Source organism: Centruroides sculpturatus, unplaced genomic scaffold, assembly GCF_000671375.1.
Source record: "Centruroides sculpturatus isolate CEXI.00-Female unplaced genomic scaffold, Cexi_2.0 scaffold68, whole genome shotgun sequence".
NCBI lineage: Eukaryota > Metazoa > Arthropoda > Arachnida > Scorpiones > Buthidae > Centruroides > Centruroides sculpturatus.
Window position 1 is genome coordinate 906,114 of NW_019384331.1, and position 13,664 is coordinate 919,777.

Here is a 13,664-nt window from a genome sequence, read left to right on the forward strand (position 1 = left end):
TCAGGGTGGACATAGGCTGTATATTATTCCGTTAAACATTCATATAAATTAAAATATATAATCTAGGTTAAGGCTTTTATGTCCAACAGATGGCGCTATGAGTACGACACCCTAAGTTTGCTTTTCTGTGAAAATGAACTAAAGCAGATCATCATCTATCTATCTATATAAATAAAAATGTAATGTTCGTTTGTTCCTACCGATTCCTTTGAAATTTTGACACAATGCTGCATTCGAATACGCACGTGTTTTTATATAATATACGTGTCGAAATTCGCCCCACTGAAGGGTTAGAATTAAGGCTTACCGTAAAGAACTCAGCTTCTATTTATACTATTTTAGATGCGGTCTTTTGCATTTTTGATTGCGTTTTAATAGGGTACGTCAACAGAATGTACACTAAGAAGGGATCTTTTGATATTCCCCCGCAAGGGAGAGGGACAGGATTAAGGCTTACTGTGAAGAACTTGGCTTCTATTATACTATTTTAGATGTGGGTTTTTGCGTTTTTGATTGCGTTTTAATAGGGTACGTCAAGAGAATGTACACTGAGAAGAAATTTTTCGAAAAAATTCCCCCCACAGGATAAGTGTTATACATTTATAATAGATACATTTTGAGCCACAACAACACGTGGCAGGGTCTGCTAGTTTAAACAAAACTTAGATATGAGAATAGATTGCACATAAAAAAATATTAGTAGTAGAAACAAATACTAGCAGATGTATTAAAGGAAATGGGAATACACTGTTGAAGGCAAAACCAACAACAAATGTAAACGTTTACTTATTGATGTTATAAATTGTTTAATGCTAATAAATAGTGGTCATCTCATTCTTTAAGTAGATAATATTTTAGGCATAGTGAATGTAGTCATTGCTTTTATAAAAAGATCTGTTATGAGCTAATGCTTTTTTTTTTTTTTTTTTTTCATTTTTGAAACTATTTTGTTAAAATGTAAATGTCATTTTTATAAAATGTTGGTTTAGTAATTAAATTATTGTAATTAAGTTAAATTTATCAGCAATTATTAAAATAAGTTAGTTTGATAAACTAGTTTAAAACTGACAGTTTTTAATTAATTTATTTATCAAAAAGATCACAAATTTAATGTAAATTTTTAAAAAATCTCCCCAGTTTAATGTTCTTTTAAATTTCAAATTAAAAATTACTTACTCTTTTGTCTTCATTACAAGTATATGAGCTGTCTGAATAAATACTGAAATGTAATATAGTAATATTTAAGATATATATATATATTTTTAAATTTAAATAATCCAAAATAAATTAATTTAAATGAGAAAATTAATCATCTACATGATTTCAAAATTTTTCATGTAAATGTTTCAGTCTATTATGTTAATAATTACTAATCATTAGAAGTAAATTTAAATAGACAGAACTGATATTTTAACTCAATTTATCTTAAATCATTCTACAGGGTGAGTCAACATCTTCACACATTTCAAGAACATAGCAGTCATTGGATTGAGCATCATCCCATAAAATGGCATTCTATTTCTCTTTTGATTTTTATTTGTAGAACATTTAAAAGCCTAACACCAAATTAAGCTATAAAACATGATCACTAAAAGGAATGTAGTTGTGATGCATTGTTGTTGTTAAGTTCCATCGAGTCGTTGTCGACTCCTGGTGACTTCATGGACAAGTCTTCTCCATCTTGATCTTTCCCTTGTTGTCTCNTATATATTATATTACATCATATAAACTCTGATTATTATAAACAAGGTGATTATAAAGTCAATGGATATTTTTACCAAGCAATGTACTCAATGTGCAATTTTAAATGTAAATAACTTTGGATGTATACATAATAAATGCATACAGTAAAAATAAATTTAAAGGTTTGATTTTCCTGAAGCTTTTTCATGTTTCTTTTTTTTAGTTTTGAATAAACAGATTAAATCAAATTTAATTTAAATTTCTTTTCAGACACTATAACAGAATGAAAATGTCAATAACAGAAGAAAAACTTAATGGTGTATTATGTATTAATACTTAAATGTTATTGCATGAAAACTGTTGTGTAATCAACAAAATTATATAATTTGAATGATCTTAATGGTCACAAAAAATCACTGAACAGCAACAGAAGAATTTTTACAACAAACAGGAAAATCAGATTTAAAAAATGCATTATAATATTGCATTTTATATATAATATAATGCATGTAATTTGGCAAATTACATGCATTATATTATAGTGTCCTTTTTTATAAGTTTATACACAATGTCATTAAAGTTTAAAATTGTCCACTGACTTTATAAACATACTGTATAATAATGTTTCTATTTAAAAATTATGATAATGTGCATGATGCTTATAAAATAACTGGTGCAACTTTAATAACTTCTCAGGTACTGTACATACTACAGGAATACATTGTAAACAGCATATTAAAACTTAATTCCTAAAGATTTTATTTATTAGTATTGTCAATATTTTGTTAATTCATTTTAATTTATTTTCAAATGCATTAACTATGCATTATGATTTGCTTAATATGATGTCCATAACAGTTGTGACATGCAGTTAAACTTTAGGTTTTTATATTTTTTACAATGTATTGCTATTATATTTATAGCCAAAGTTATTAAAGAGTAAAGTTGTACAAAACTAAATCATCCTATATATTAGAGGTCAGCAACCTTTTTGTTAATAAGGGTGCAATAAAAATTTTAAAAACCATCGAGGGCACAGTTTAATTTTTGAAAAAAAATCACAATGTTTTAATAAATAAACAAAATAATTATATTTTGAAATACAGTAGAGCGTCGATTATCCGAAAGTCAATCATCCGAAAGAATTCCAGTCGGCAAATTTAAATTTTCGCCAATGCTGTGGCGCTGCAATCTTTGGCTATGTCTTGGGCTACTCAAATATTTTACGTTTTTGATACTAAATTAACTTCTGAAGTATAATTTTTTATTGTTTTTATATTTTTCAATATATNGGTTAAAGGCATTGTGGTCTGTGGTATATCTGTCTTGAACTGGAATATCTTTATTGGCCTCCTTGCAGTTGGTGCAACAAGGGGTGTGGTCAAGCCTCTTACATTCCCCAAACCTGTGTCCCTTGGCACAGTGGCTGCACCTCTGCTTGTTTGGGCAGTTGGCCGAAATATGATTATACCCGCAACACTGGAAGCATCGCACCAGTGGGATATAATCATTAACAAAAATATTGGCCCATTGGATAGCTATATGTTTAGTACGTATCAGGGAGTCACGTAGCCTAGGTGTTGTAGACAAGACGATGTGCCTGCAGTTTTCTTTAGTACTGTTTCTGTGCAGGATTGTGCTTACCCTTGTATTGTCAAGAAACTCCTCTTTGGTGGTAGTGTGTAGAAAGTCATTTTGTTCGTACATTATGGGGAGAATTTCAGCCTTGTCAACAGTGATGGGTACGTTGTTAAGAATTACTCTGGGTCTCCTTCCCTCAGATATCTTGCTTTTGATTTTACTTTGAATTAAATAGCATAAGTATGGTTTAATTTCGATAATTTATCTAAATATATATAAAACATAGCATTTTTTTTCTGAAAAAATTCCTCTGGGTCTCCTTCCCTCAGATATCTTGCTTTTGATTTTACTTTGAATTAAATAGCATAAGTATGGTTTAATTTCGATAGTTTATCTAAATATATATAAAATTACTTGTCCTGACTGACTGATTGATTCATCATCACCTAGAGCAAACTGCTGAACCAAAAGAGGTGAAATTTGGTACACAGTTAGGGTATATCATGAAAACGCACACTAAAAAGGGATTTTTCGAAATTCCTCCCACGGAGGAGGGAGAGAAGATTAATACCCTGTTCACACTGAGCATTTCGATCTAGATTGTGACTAAGGAGAGTGTTCTGTGGTGCAAATGCTCTCAACCGTTTCAATCTCGACTGAAACAAGGTTCAATCGCGATCGACTGGAGAGAGTTCTTGAAACTAGATCCAGTCATAAGAGAGATCCCACAATCCCACGCGGGCGAGAAAATACAAGAATGCTGCGGAACACGTGTTGGGCTATCGACAGAGAAATAAAAAAGACATCTGGAGAGACAACAACATATGTCTGTTATTAGATGTATGGCAAGAAAAAGTATTTATTTCTAACCAAAACTTCCATTTTGTTTGTTGGTGTTTGTGATTTACTGCGTAGTTACGTCAGTTTTATGATCGTGTGTAATAGCCAGGTTCTTCTCGAACAGACTGCCTGTGCGAACAGCACAATGTTCGACTAGCGACAGTCACAATCCAGATTGTAGGTAAATCAAGATCGAAGTGAGTCGTGGATTGTGTGCGAACGTAGTATAAGGCTTAACCTGAAGAACAGCTTCTACTGTACTATTATAGATGCAATTTTTTGTTTTCAACTAATGTTTAGTCTTCATTGAATACTTAGGTGTATTAAATTAATAACATTTCAGACATTGTTATAAATTTTTTTTATATATTTCGATTTTTTAACCAAATGTTTAAATCGTTTTAAATTCGAATTTGTTATTGCATATTGGTTCAATTATAGAATGATTGTAAATGTTCCAGAAAATTGATCAAATTGAAAATAGTTTGTTTGATTTGCAGCAATTCTTATTATTCTCAGCGGTAAGTGTTATATAACAATTACTATGGTTGTTGAAATACTGAATATAAATCGGGTTTGCTTGCAAAATCCACGCAGGCGAAGTCGTGGGTAACAGCTAGTTATGGATAAACCTAATTTATATTGGATTTCATCAATATAGTTGAGAAATGAAAAATAATATCCTTATCTTAACTACTCATGGAATATCAATTCAATCAAATATCAAATCAAATTCAATTCAAACTCAGATTATTCATGATTGTAAGCTGAAGCCTTACCATACACCATGACTATCTGCTGTGAATGCTTTTGTTCAAATTTATTAGAGTAAATTAATCAGTCTAGTTAACTCAATGATACAATTTAACAAATAAGCTTCTTGTCTAGCTTGGTATAGACTTGTGAACGCTATGTTGGCCTCTTTATTTCTAGACTTATTATACCATCTCTGGACACAAAATCAGCCTAGAAAATCAATTTATTTTCCCCCCAAAAAAATATGCATTTTGGACCTAAAGTACCTCATCTGCTTCTTTACAAAAATTTATGATAATGGATTTAGATGTGAATGTGTCAATTTCATAAATATTTGTAAAAAAGCCGATGAGGGACTTTAGGTCCAAAATGCATATTTTTTTTGGAAAAATAAATTGATTTTCTAGGCTGATCTTGTGTCCAGAGATGGTGTAATAAGTCTAGAAATAAAGATGCCAACATAGTGCTCACAAATATATACAATTTAAAAATGTCTTAACTAATATCCTTAATATAATTTAAGAACATACAGTATGTCTTTTTACTTTTGCTACAGAAAATATAAAATACATAAATAATAAAAGAATATTTTTACATATGTATGATTCAAAACAAATTAAATGCAATGCAATACAGTACAATGTAAAATTAAATTACCTTTTAAATGTGTTGTAAAGTTCTGATAAACTTCTGACTGAATAAGAAAACAGTTTTTCATATTCCTAATTTTTAGATAAAAGTTTATAAAAAAAAATATAATTTTAAAAATTTCAGAACAGAAATTATGTCATAAAAAACAGAAAAATCTATTACCTTTCTTAATGACCAAATAATATGTTTAGTATCAAAAATAACTGGAAATAACTTATGAATATTTTTCTTAAATTCAGAGTATTTTTCTAAAATTAATAAGAGAAGTATACAAAATTAACTTTATAAATATTTTTATAAAAGAGATTTCTTCATGAAAATTAAAGTATATAACTTATTGTCTAGAAACTTATTTTAATTGTCTGAGATATTTGTCTAAAATTTTCTATTTTTAAAATATTTCTCAGACAATTAAAATAAGTTTCTAGACAATAATTCAATTTGTAAGGTATATGAAAACAAGAATAAAAAAAATAACAACAGGTTATTTGTACTGAGAAAATAACAATTACAATCAAATACCACATATATGAATAACACTTTACAAAAACTTAAAATTTTAATCTTTATATTCTTATAAATTTACAATGAAGAAAATGAAGTACAGGAATATACCCCAAAAATAGATATACAGGCTTTACTAATTCTGAAGAATATGCTATGCATTTCAGACTGTATTCCTCATTGCTCCTCTTTATTTTACATCAGTCTGGTTTTTTAGCCTTATACCTATCTTGTGTGTTTCAGTGTGACTCATTCTCTCAAGCAATCTTATGCTTACTCCAAACAAGTCTACATTTCATTTTAGCCATAGTTTCTATCTTTGTTATTTTATTTAACCATATATTGTATTTCATTTTAGATAACCATTCTTTTGTATTTATTGTGAATTTCTTTCATATTTATTCTAAATTTAAATCAAAAACTTTATTGTAACTGTTTGAATTCTATCAGAAACCAGAAACTACACATATAGATTTGAAACATGTTCTTAGAATCTGTCAGCATAAAAAAATTTTAAAAATTGTTATTTGAATTTTGTATATGCTATGTTTGTCTGATGATGGAATTTTCAAATGTTGAAAGTACTTGCATGTATTTAATTTTTTCAAGTAAACAAGTTAAATACCGAAAGTTTATTTACTTCATATTCTATATTTGATGTCATATGTGAATATATTCCTTTCAGTCAAATTCCATTATTAAATTATCAGTTTATGCAAATCTGCATTAACGCAAAGTAAACTTGTGGTCTTGTGGACAAGGATAGGTATTTTAATGATAATGAATTCAGTTAATACAAAATATCAGTAATGCATAATGCAAATTTTGATAGCATAAACTGTAGTCAAGAAACTTCTTTTGCTATATAATACATAGTTGTAATTAATGCTTCTTTCCTCTGATTGGCTACAAGTTTGGCTTACATTTTATAGGTTAAAGAAAGTTTGGCATCAGAAACTATTAATAAAATATTTCAGTAAGAAATGTTAAAAATGTCTTATTTATATCTAATACATGTAGATAGATACTGTACTGTACTTGCCATTGCATTAATAAAATACAGTACTTCGAATCAAACCTATTACTGTTTATTGAGTAAGAACCTCTATATCTTGAATTTTTTCTCATGAGATTCGAGATAAACAGGTTCAACTGTATTTTATCTTTGCAAATTAATATATTCCTTGAATTTAAATCTTACATACAAGTGCACGTTCTAAAACATAACTATTTACTTTCCAGCTATTTAGTTGAACCTGATTCTGACTGACTTTTTTTTTACTCTCTCAGCCCTGTGGGCACTAAGAGACCCTTTTTAGAAAGCCCTTTATGGATTTGGCCAAGCCCACAATGGAGTGGCTAGGTGATAATTGAAATTTTTGAACTTATTTATTCAATTTCTTCCTATCACTGTTTAATAAGATGGCATACCATTATAAACATTTAGAATAAAAATGTTATGAATTGTTTAAGATGCATATGCACAATTTATATTAAATGTGAAGTTTTTAAACAAAACCAGTAGATAAAAACATTATAAAATATATAATTAACAAATTTTATAATAAAAATTAATTATATATAAACATATTATTATCTTATTGACTATTAACACTTAATTGAATTTGTGTATAATTATACACAAATTCAATGATATATAAGACAAAGTACATCAATAATCAATAAATTTCTGTTTATGTCTACTCAAATTCATGTGCAATTTTTAAGTTTAAAAGCAATGTAAAGCATTAATTACTTATATTTATTGAGTGTTTAGTAATATCTCAGAAATTTTCTTTGTAATGGTATAATACTGTATAATAAATTTAAAAAATTTGAAAATATTTAACATACTTGGAAGTGGTTTATAGAAGTGATGGTACAAAAATAGTAAATCTAACATCAAATTGTGTCCCACCATTGGCTGAAATTAAATAAATTCACTTTTAAACATAGTAGTTATTATATTAAATAATATTTTATACTAACAAAAAATATTTTCAAAATAACCAAAAAGTAATTTAATGATATTACAGAAACAATAAAAAGTATAAAACTGTTAATATAAACACTAAAATAGTGTGATTGAGATTACAGGATAATCTCAGATTTATTCTATCAAAATCTTCAAAAAGGCATTTGACAATCTTGTCCACCATTGAAGAGTGTGTGTAGAGTAAAATGGCTTTTACAGTGAAAAATAAATCTTTATAATAATGCCTTTTATTAGTAAAAAGTTCAAAAGTTTTCTGTTTCTCCATTCATGTGACTTATTGACATAACTAAATGTATGTTTTAAATAAAGTTTTAACATGTACAATACATTAACTATTTTTAGCATTGTTTATCATATAATACCTTCATATAATATTGTATATATAACCTATTTTGTACTTTACCTAAAGATGGTCTTTAAAAATTATTGAAAAATTCATAATTAAATTATTTTTGAAGTGTCTGAATATCCATATAATCCCTTCTTAAAAAATGTAATAAATCATAATAAGGTTTCTTATTGACCAAAATATATACAGTATCTGGAGTTTTAATAGAAATTTAGAAACGTAAATATTACAAATAATAATAGTTAATTGCTAATATCTTCTGTATGGTGTTTTTATGTATTGTGAGAAACCAAACTAATGTAAATTAAAAATTAGTAAAAACCTAATTTAATTTTATATTTTTGTTTTGTTAAAAACCCATAAAGGAGAAAAGTTCCTTGTCATCAACACAATCAAAGAACTTTATAAACTTTTCCCATGGATGGTACTTCCTTCATGGATGACACAACTTCTTAATAACTACTCACTGAAAGAACTAACAACAAAATTGCAGATTGGAGCAATTGCTAATTTCGCCAAAAATGGGCATTAAAATGATAAGGGGAGGACCCTGAATAAAATGAAAAGGGATGAACGATGAAAACAGTTTGCTTGTCAAATTGTGAGCACTTATCCCCACCGTGCTCCACTGCCAATCTTCTGGACCTCTTGCCATTTTTATCGGACCTTAGCCTCACCAAACTATCAATCAGAAATTAGCCACAACAAACAATCAATCAAAATCCACTGTGTATATTGGGATTAAATGTCTATTCAATTGAAGACCCACCATAACCAGTGGAAGACTTGCCTTCCTTCCCTCCAGGAAGTCCAAAACTGACTCTCACTAATACAGGTATTTACTGACATGCATCTAACTGTAAATGCTCTCTCTCTGTTCAATGCACTTATAGAGTAGGTTTTTCCACTTATGTTACACTTGTATAGTAGCAATGATCTTTATAAAAAAATTGTTGTTTTTTTTATGTTTAAATGTGTTAAGTAGTACATTATTTCTGGATCTTCCTGCCTCTCTAACTTTCCTTCCTCCATCTGCCCACATTCATCCCAATATATAGCTGCTTGTGTACATTTCACAAATGCGCAGAAAGCACAATCAAAGGTTTGTGTTTTCCAGAAAACACAGCAGTGTCAGAAGCATAATAGGGGGATGCTTCATAGATTCCACATAATACTTTTAGTTCAACATCCCTTCAGTGCTCCAGCTGCATAACAGAACCTAATGTTGGGTTGACATGCTTAACATGTACTCACTTTGATCTAGACAAAAACTTTGCTATTTAATTATGCATTATTTTTCATGTATTAAATTACAGTTTTTCAAAGCCTTTTCTTAAATACTGTACTAATTCAGACAATTTTCCAAACAATTTTTAGGCCAATGAGTTGATAGACAATTTGGTAGCTTGCACCATGACATTCTTTACACAATGCTTTTATTTATTTTTTTATTAATTTTAATAAAGAATTTTATTTGTATTTATGCAAATACATATAAAATAAAATAGCCAAGTGAAATTTGACATCTTGATTATCCCGTAAATAATTTACATAAAAAGATAAAATATTTTACCTTTTTGGCATCCACTAGCATACGAAATACCTTAGTAAATCCTAGAAAATGATGCAGTATTCTAAAAATAAGTATTAGTAAATATAATTATAATTAACACTTATTAAAACAAATTTATGAATTAAAAATTTATTTCAATTATTTCATACAGGCAGATTGCTTCCTAGATCAATATATTTCATAAAATGCTTTTGTATGATATTAGCAACTATCTTCAGAATGTAATACCACATAAAATTATAAAAGCTTATTAAAGCACTTTCTCAATTGGATTTATACATAGAAAAATCTAAGAGAGTTTGAACTGATAAGATCAAAAAATGATATAATAGGTCCTTTAATGACCTGCTGACTAAATGCAAAAACAGATAAACTAGCATAGCTATGTAAAAATAATTAGCTATGAGTTTACCAACAATCCTCTAAGAGACGAGAAGAAAAAAAAGAAGAAGAATTAATTTTTCATTCTTTTAATGCAAACACACTACAAGCAGAAAGTGCATAACCAGTAAAACCTGTGTAAACTGAATATTTTTTCCAATTTGGCAGGTTTCCATTTGAATGGATGTTTTTTTAGCATTGTTTTGAAGAATTTTTTCCATTTAGACCAGTGATTCTCAAACTTTTTCGATCCACCGCCCCCTTTGTTCCATAAAGTTATACCCAACGCCCCCTAAACCATTTTTTCTTGTGTGAGAAAAGGATTGGAGATATTCTTAGGAAAACTTTTCTATGAATCTCACACTTTGTACAAAATAGTAAATCTAACATCAAATTGTGTCCCACCATTGGCTGAAATTAAATAAATTCACTTTTAAACATAGTAGTTATTATATTAAATAATATTTTATACTAACAAAAAATATTTTCAAAATAACCAAAAAGTAATTTAATGATATTACAGAAACAATAAAAAGTATAAAACTGTTAATATAAACACTAAAATAGTGTGATTGAGATTACAGGATAATCTCAGATTTATTCTATCAAAATCTTCAAAAAGGCATTTGACAATCTTGTCCACCATTGAAGAGTGTGTGTAGAGTAAAATGGCTTTTACAGTGAAAAATAAATCTTTATAATAATGCCTTTTATTAGTAAAAAGTTCAAAAGTTTTCTGTTTCTCCATTCATGTGACTTATTGACATAACTAAATGTATGTTTTAAATAAAGTTTTAACATGTACAATACATTAACTATTTTTAGCATTGTTTATCATATAATACCTTCATATAATATTGTATATATAACCTATTTTGTACTTTACCTAAAGATGGTCTTTAAAAATTATTGAAAAATTCATAATTAAATTATTTTTGAAGTGTCTGAATATCCATATAATCCCTTCTTAAAAAATGTAATAAATCATAATAAGGTTTCTTATTGACCAAAATATATACAGTATCTGGAGTTTTAATAGAAATTTAGAAACGTAAATATTACAAATAATAATAGTTAATTGCTAATATCTTCTGTATGGTGTTTTTATGTATTGTGAGAAACCAAACTAATGTAAATTAAAAATTAGTAAAAACCTAATTTAATTTTATATTTTTGTTTTGTTAAAAACCCATAAAGGAGAAAAGTTCCTTGTCATCAACACAATCAAAGAACTTTATAAACTTTTCCCATGGATGGTACTTCCTTCATGGATGACACAACTTCTTAATAACTACTCACTGAAAGAACTAACAACAAAATTGCAGATTGGAGCAATTGCTAATTTCGCCAAAAATGGGCATTAAAATGATAAGGGGAGGACCCTGAATAAAATGAAAAGGGATGAACGATGAAGACAGTTTGCTTGTCAAATTGTGAGCACTTATCCCCACCGTGCTCCACTGCCAATCTTCTGGACCTCTTGCCATTTTTATCGGACCTTAGCCTCACCAAACTATCAATCAGAAATTAGCCACAACAAACAATCAATCAAAATCCACTGTGTATATTGGGATTAAATGTCTATTCAATTGAAGACCCACCATAACCAGTGGAAGACTTGCCTTCCTTCCCTCCAGGAAGTCCAAAACTGACTCTCACTAATACAGGTATTTACTGACATGCATCTAACTGTAAATGCTCTCTCTCTGTTCAATGCACTTATAGAGTAGGTTTTTCCACTTATGTTACACTTGTATAGTAGCAATGATCTTTATAAAAAAATTGTTGTTTTTTTTATGTTTAAATGTGTTAAGTAGTACATTATTTCTGGATCTTCCTGCCTCTCTAACTTTCCTTCCTCCATCTGCCCACATTCATCCCAATATATAGCTGCTTGTGTACATTTCACAAATGCGCAGAAAGCACAATCAAAGGTTTGTGTTTTCCAGAAAACACAGCAGTGTCAGAAGCATAATAGGGGGATGCTTCATAGATTCCACATAATACTTTTAGTTCAACATCCCTTTAGTGCTCCAGCTGCATAACAGAACCTAATGTTGGGTTGACATGCTTAACATGTACTCACTTTGATCTAGACAAAAACTTTGCTATTTAATTATGCATTATTTTTCATGTATTAAATTACAGTTTTTCAAAGCCTTTTCTTAAATACTGTACTAATTCAGACAATTTTCCAAACAATTTTTAGGCCAATGAGTTGATAGACAATTTGGTAGCTTGCACCATGACATTCTTTACACAATGCTTTTATTTATTTTTTTATTAATTTTAATAAAGAATTTTATTTGTATTTATGCAAATACATATAAAATAAAATAGCCAAGTGAAATTTGACATCTTGATTATCCCGTAAATAATTTACATAAAAAGATAAAATATTTTACCTTTTTGGCATCCACTAGCATACGAAATACCTTAGTAAATCCTAGAAAATGATGCAGTATTCTAAAAATAAGTATTAGTAAATATAATTATAATTAACACTTATTAAAACAAATTTATGAATTAAAAATTTATTTCAATTATTTCATACAGGCAGATTGCTTCCTAGATCAATATATTTCATAAAATGCTTTTGTATGATATTAGCAACTATCTTCAGAATGTAATACCACATAAAATTATAAAAGCTTATTAAAGCACTTTCTCAATTGGATTTATACATAGAAAAATCTAAGAGAGTTTGAACTGATAAGATCAAAAAATGATATAATAGGTCCTTTAATGACCTGCTGACTAAATGCAAAAACAGATAAACTAGCATAGCTATGTAAAAATAATTAGCTATGAGTTTACCAACAATCCTCTAAGAGACTAGAAGAAAAAAAAGAAGAAGAATTAATTTTTCATTCTTTTAATGCAAACACACTACAAGCAGAAAGTGCATAACCAGTAAAACCTGTGTAAACTGAATATTTTTTCCAATTTGGCAGGTTTCCATTTGAATGGATGTTTTTTTAGCATTGTTTTGAAGAATTTTTTCCATTTAGACCAGTGATTCTCAAACTTTTTCGATCCACCGCCCCCTTTGTTCCATAAAGTTATACCCAACGCCCCCTAAACCATTTTTTCTTGTGTGAGAAAAGGATTGGAGATATTCTTAGGAAAACTTTTCTATGAATCTCACACTTTGTACCCTTACTTACTGTACATTGTTCTCATCATCTGGAAACCATTAAACGCAATGTTTCCTCTTATCAGCCCCAATTTTGCCTTTGGTCACCGTTCAATACCCTGCCTCTATCATAGATCTATTCATCGCGCCAGAAGGGGGCGTTATTGCTTACTTTGAGAAACGCTGAGCTAAAATAAAAGTCAATGTGTTAGAA

At 28.8% G+C, this 13,664-nt stretch overlaps 2 protein-coding genes across 2 annotated transcripts in view; both read right to left on the reverse strand.

The window, feature by feature from the left end:
• Positions 1 to 5,355: 5,355 nt before the first annotated feature.
• LOC111629859 (poly(A)-specific ribonuclease PNLDC1-like) lies at positions 5,356 to 10,239 on the reverse strand. The gene is made up of 5 exons (XM_023373773.1): positions 9,934 to 10,239; positions 7,870 to 7,939; positions 5,674 to 5,759; positions 5,518 to 5,582; positions 5,356 to 5,410 (listed from the first exon to the last, which is right to left on the reverse strand). Exons 1-5 carry the CDS (start codon positions 9,952 to 9,954, stop codon positions 5,356 to 5,358), a joined length of 297 nt encoding a protein of 98 aa, XP_023229541.1. The 5' UTR covers positions 9,955 to 10,239.
• Positions 10,207 to 13,664, reverse strand: part of LOC111629868 (poly(A)-specific ribonuclease PNLDC1-like) — a 66,946-nt gene continuing 63,488 nt past the window's right edge. The window contains exons 12-14 of the mRNA XM_023373782.1: positions 12,720 to 12,780; positions 10,679 to 10,725; positions 10,207 to 10,315 (exon numbers count right to left, since the gene is read on the reverse strand). Of these exons, the coding sequence (XP_023229550.1) occupies positions 10,207 to 10,315; positions 10,679 to 10,725; positions 12,720 to 12,780 (217 nt within the window). The remainder of the gene's footprint in view (positions 10,316 to 10,678; positions 10,726 to 12,719; positions 12,781 to 13,664) is intronic.

Excerpts from the sequence above, each read along its gene's own strand:
- LOC111629859 (XM_023373773.1), bottom strand. The coding sequence starts at position 9,954 with ATGCTAGTGGATGCCAAAAAG. Across the intron at positions 5,760-7,869 it reads CTTCTATAAACCACTTCCAA|AAAAATACTCTGAATTTAAG; the intron begins GTATGTTAAATA and ends TATTAATTTTAG. Across the intron at positions 5,411-5,517 it reads CTTTACAACACATTTAAAAG|CAAAAGTAAAAAGACATACT; the intron begins GTAATTTAATTT and ends TATTTTCTGTAG.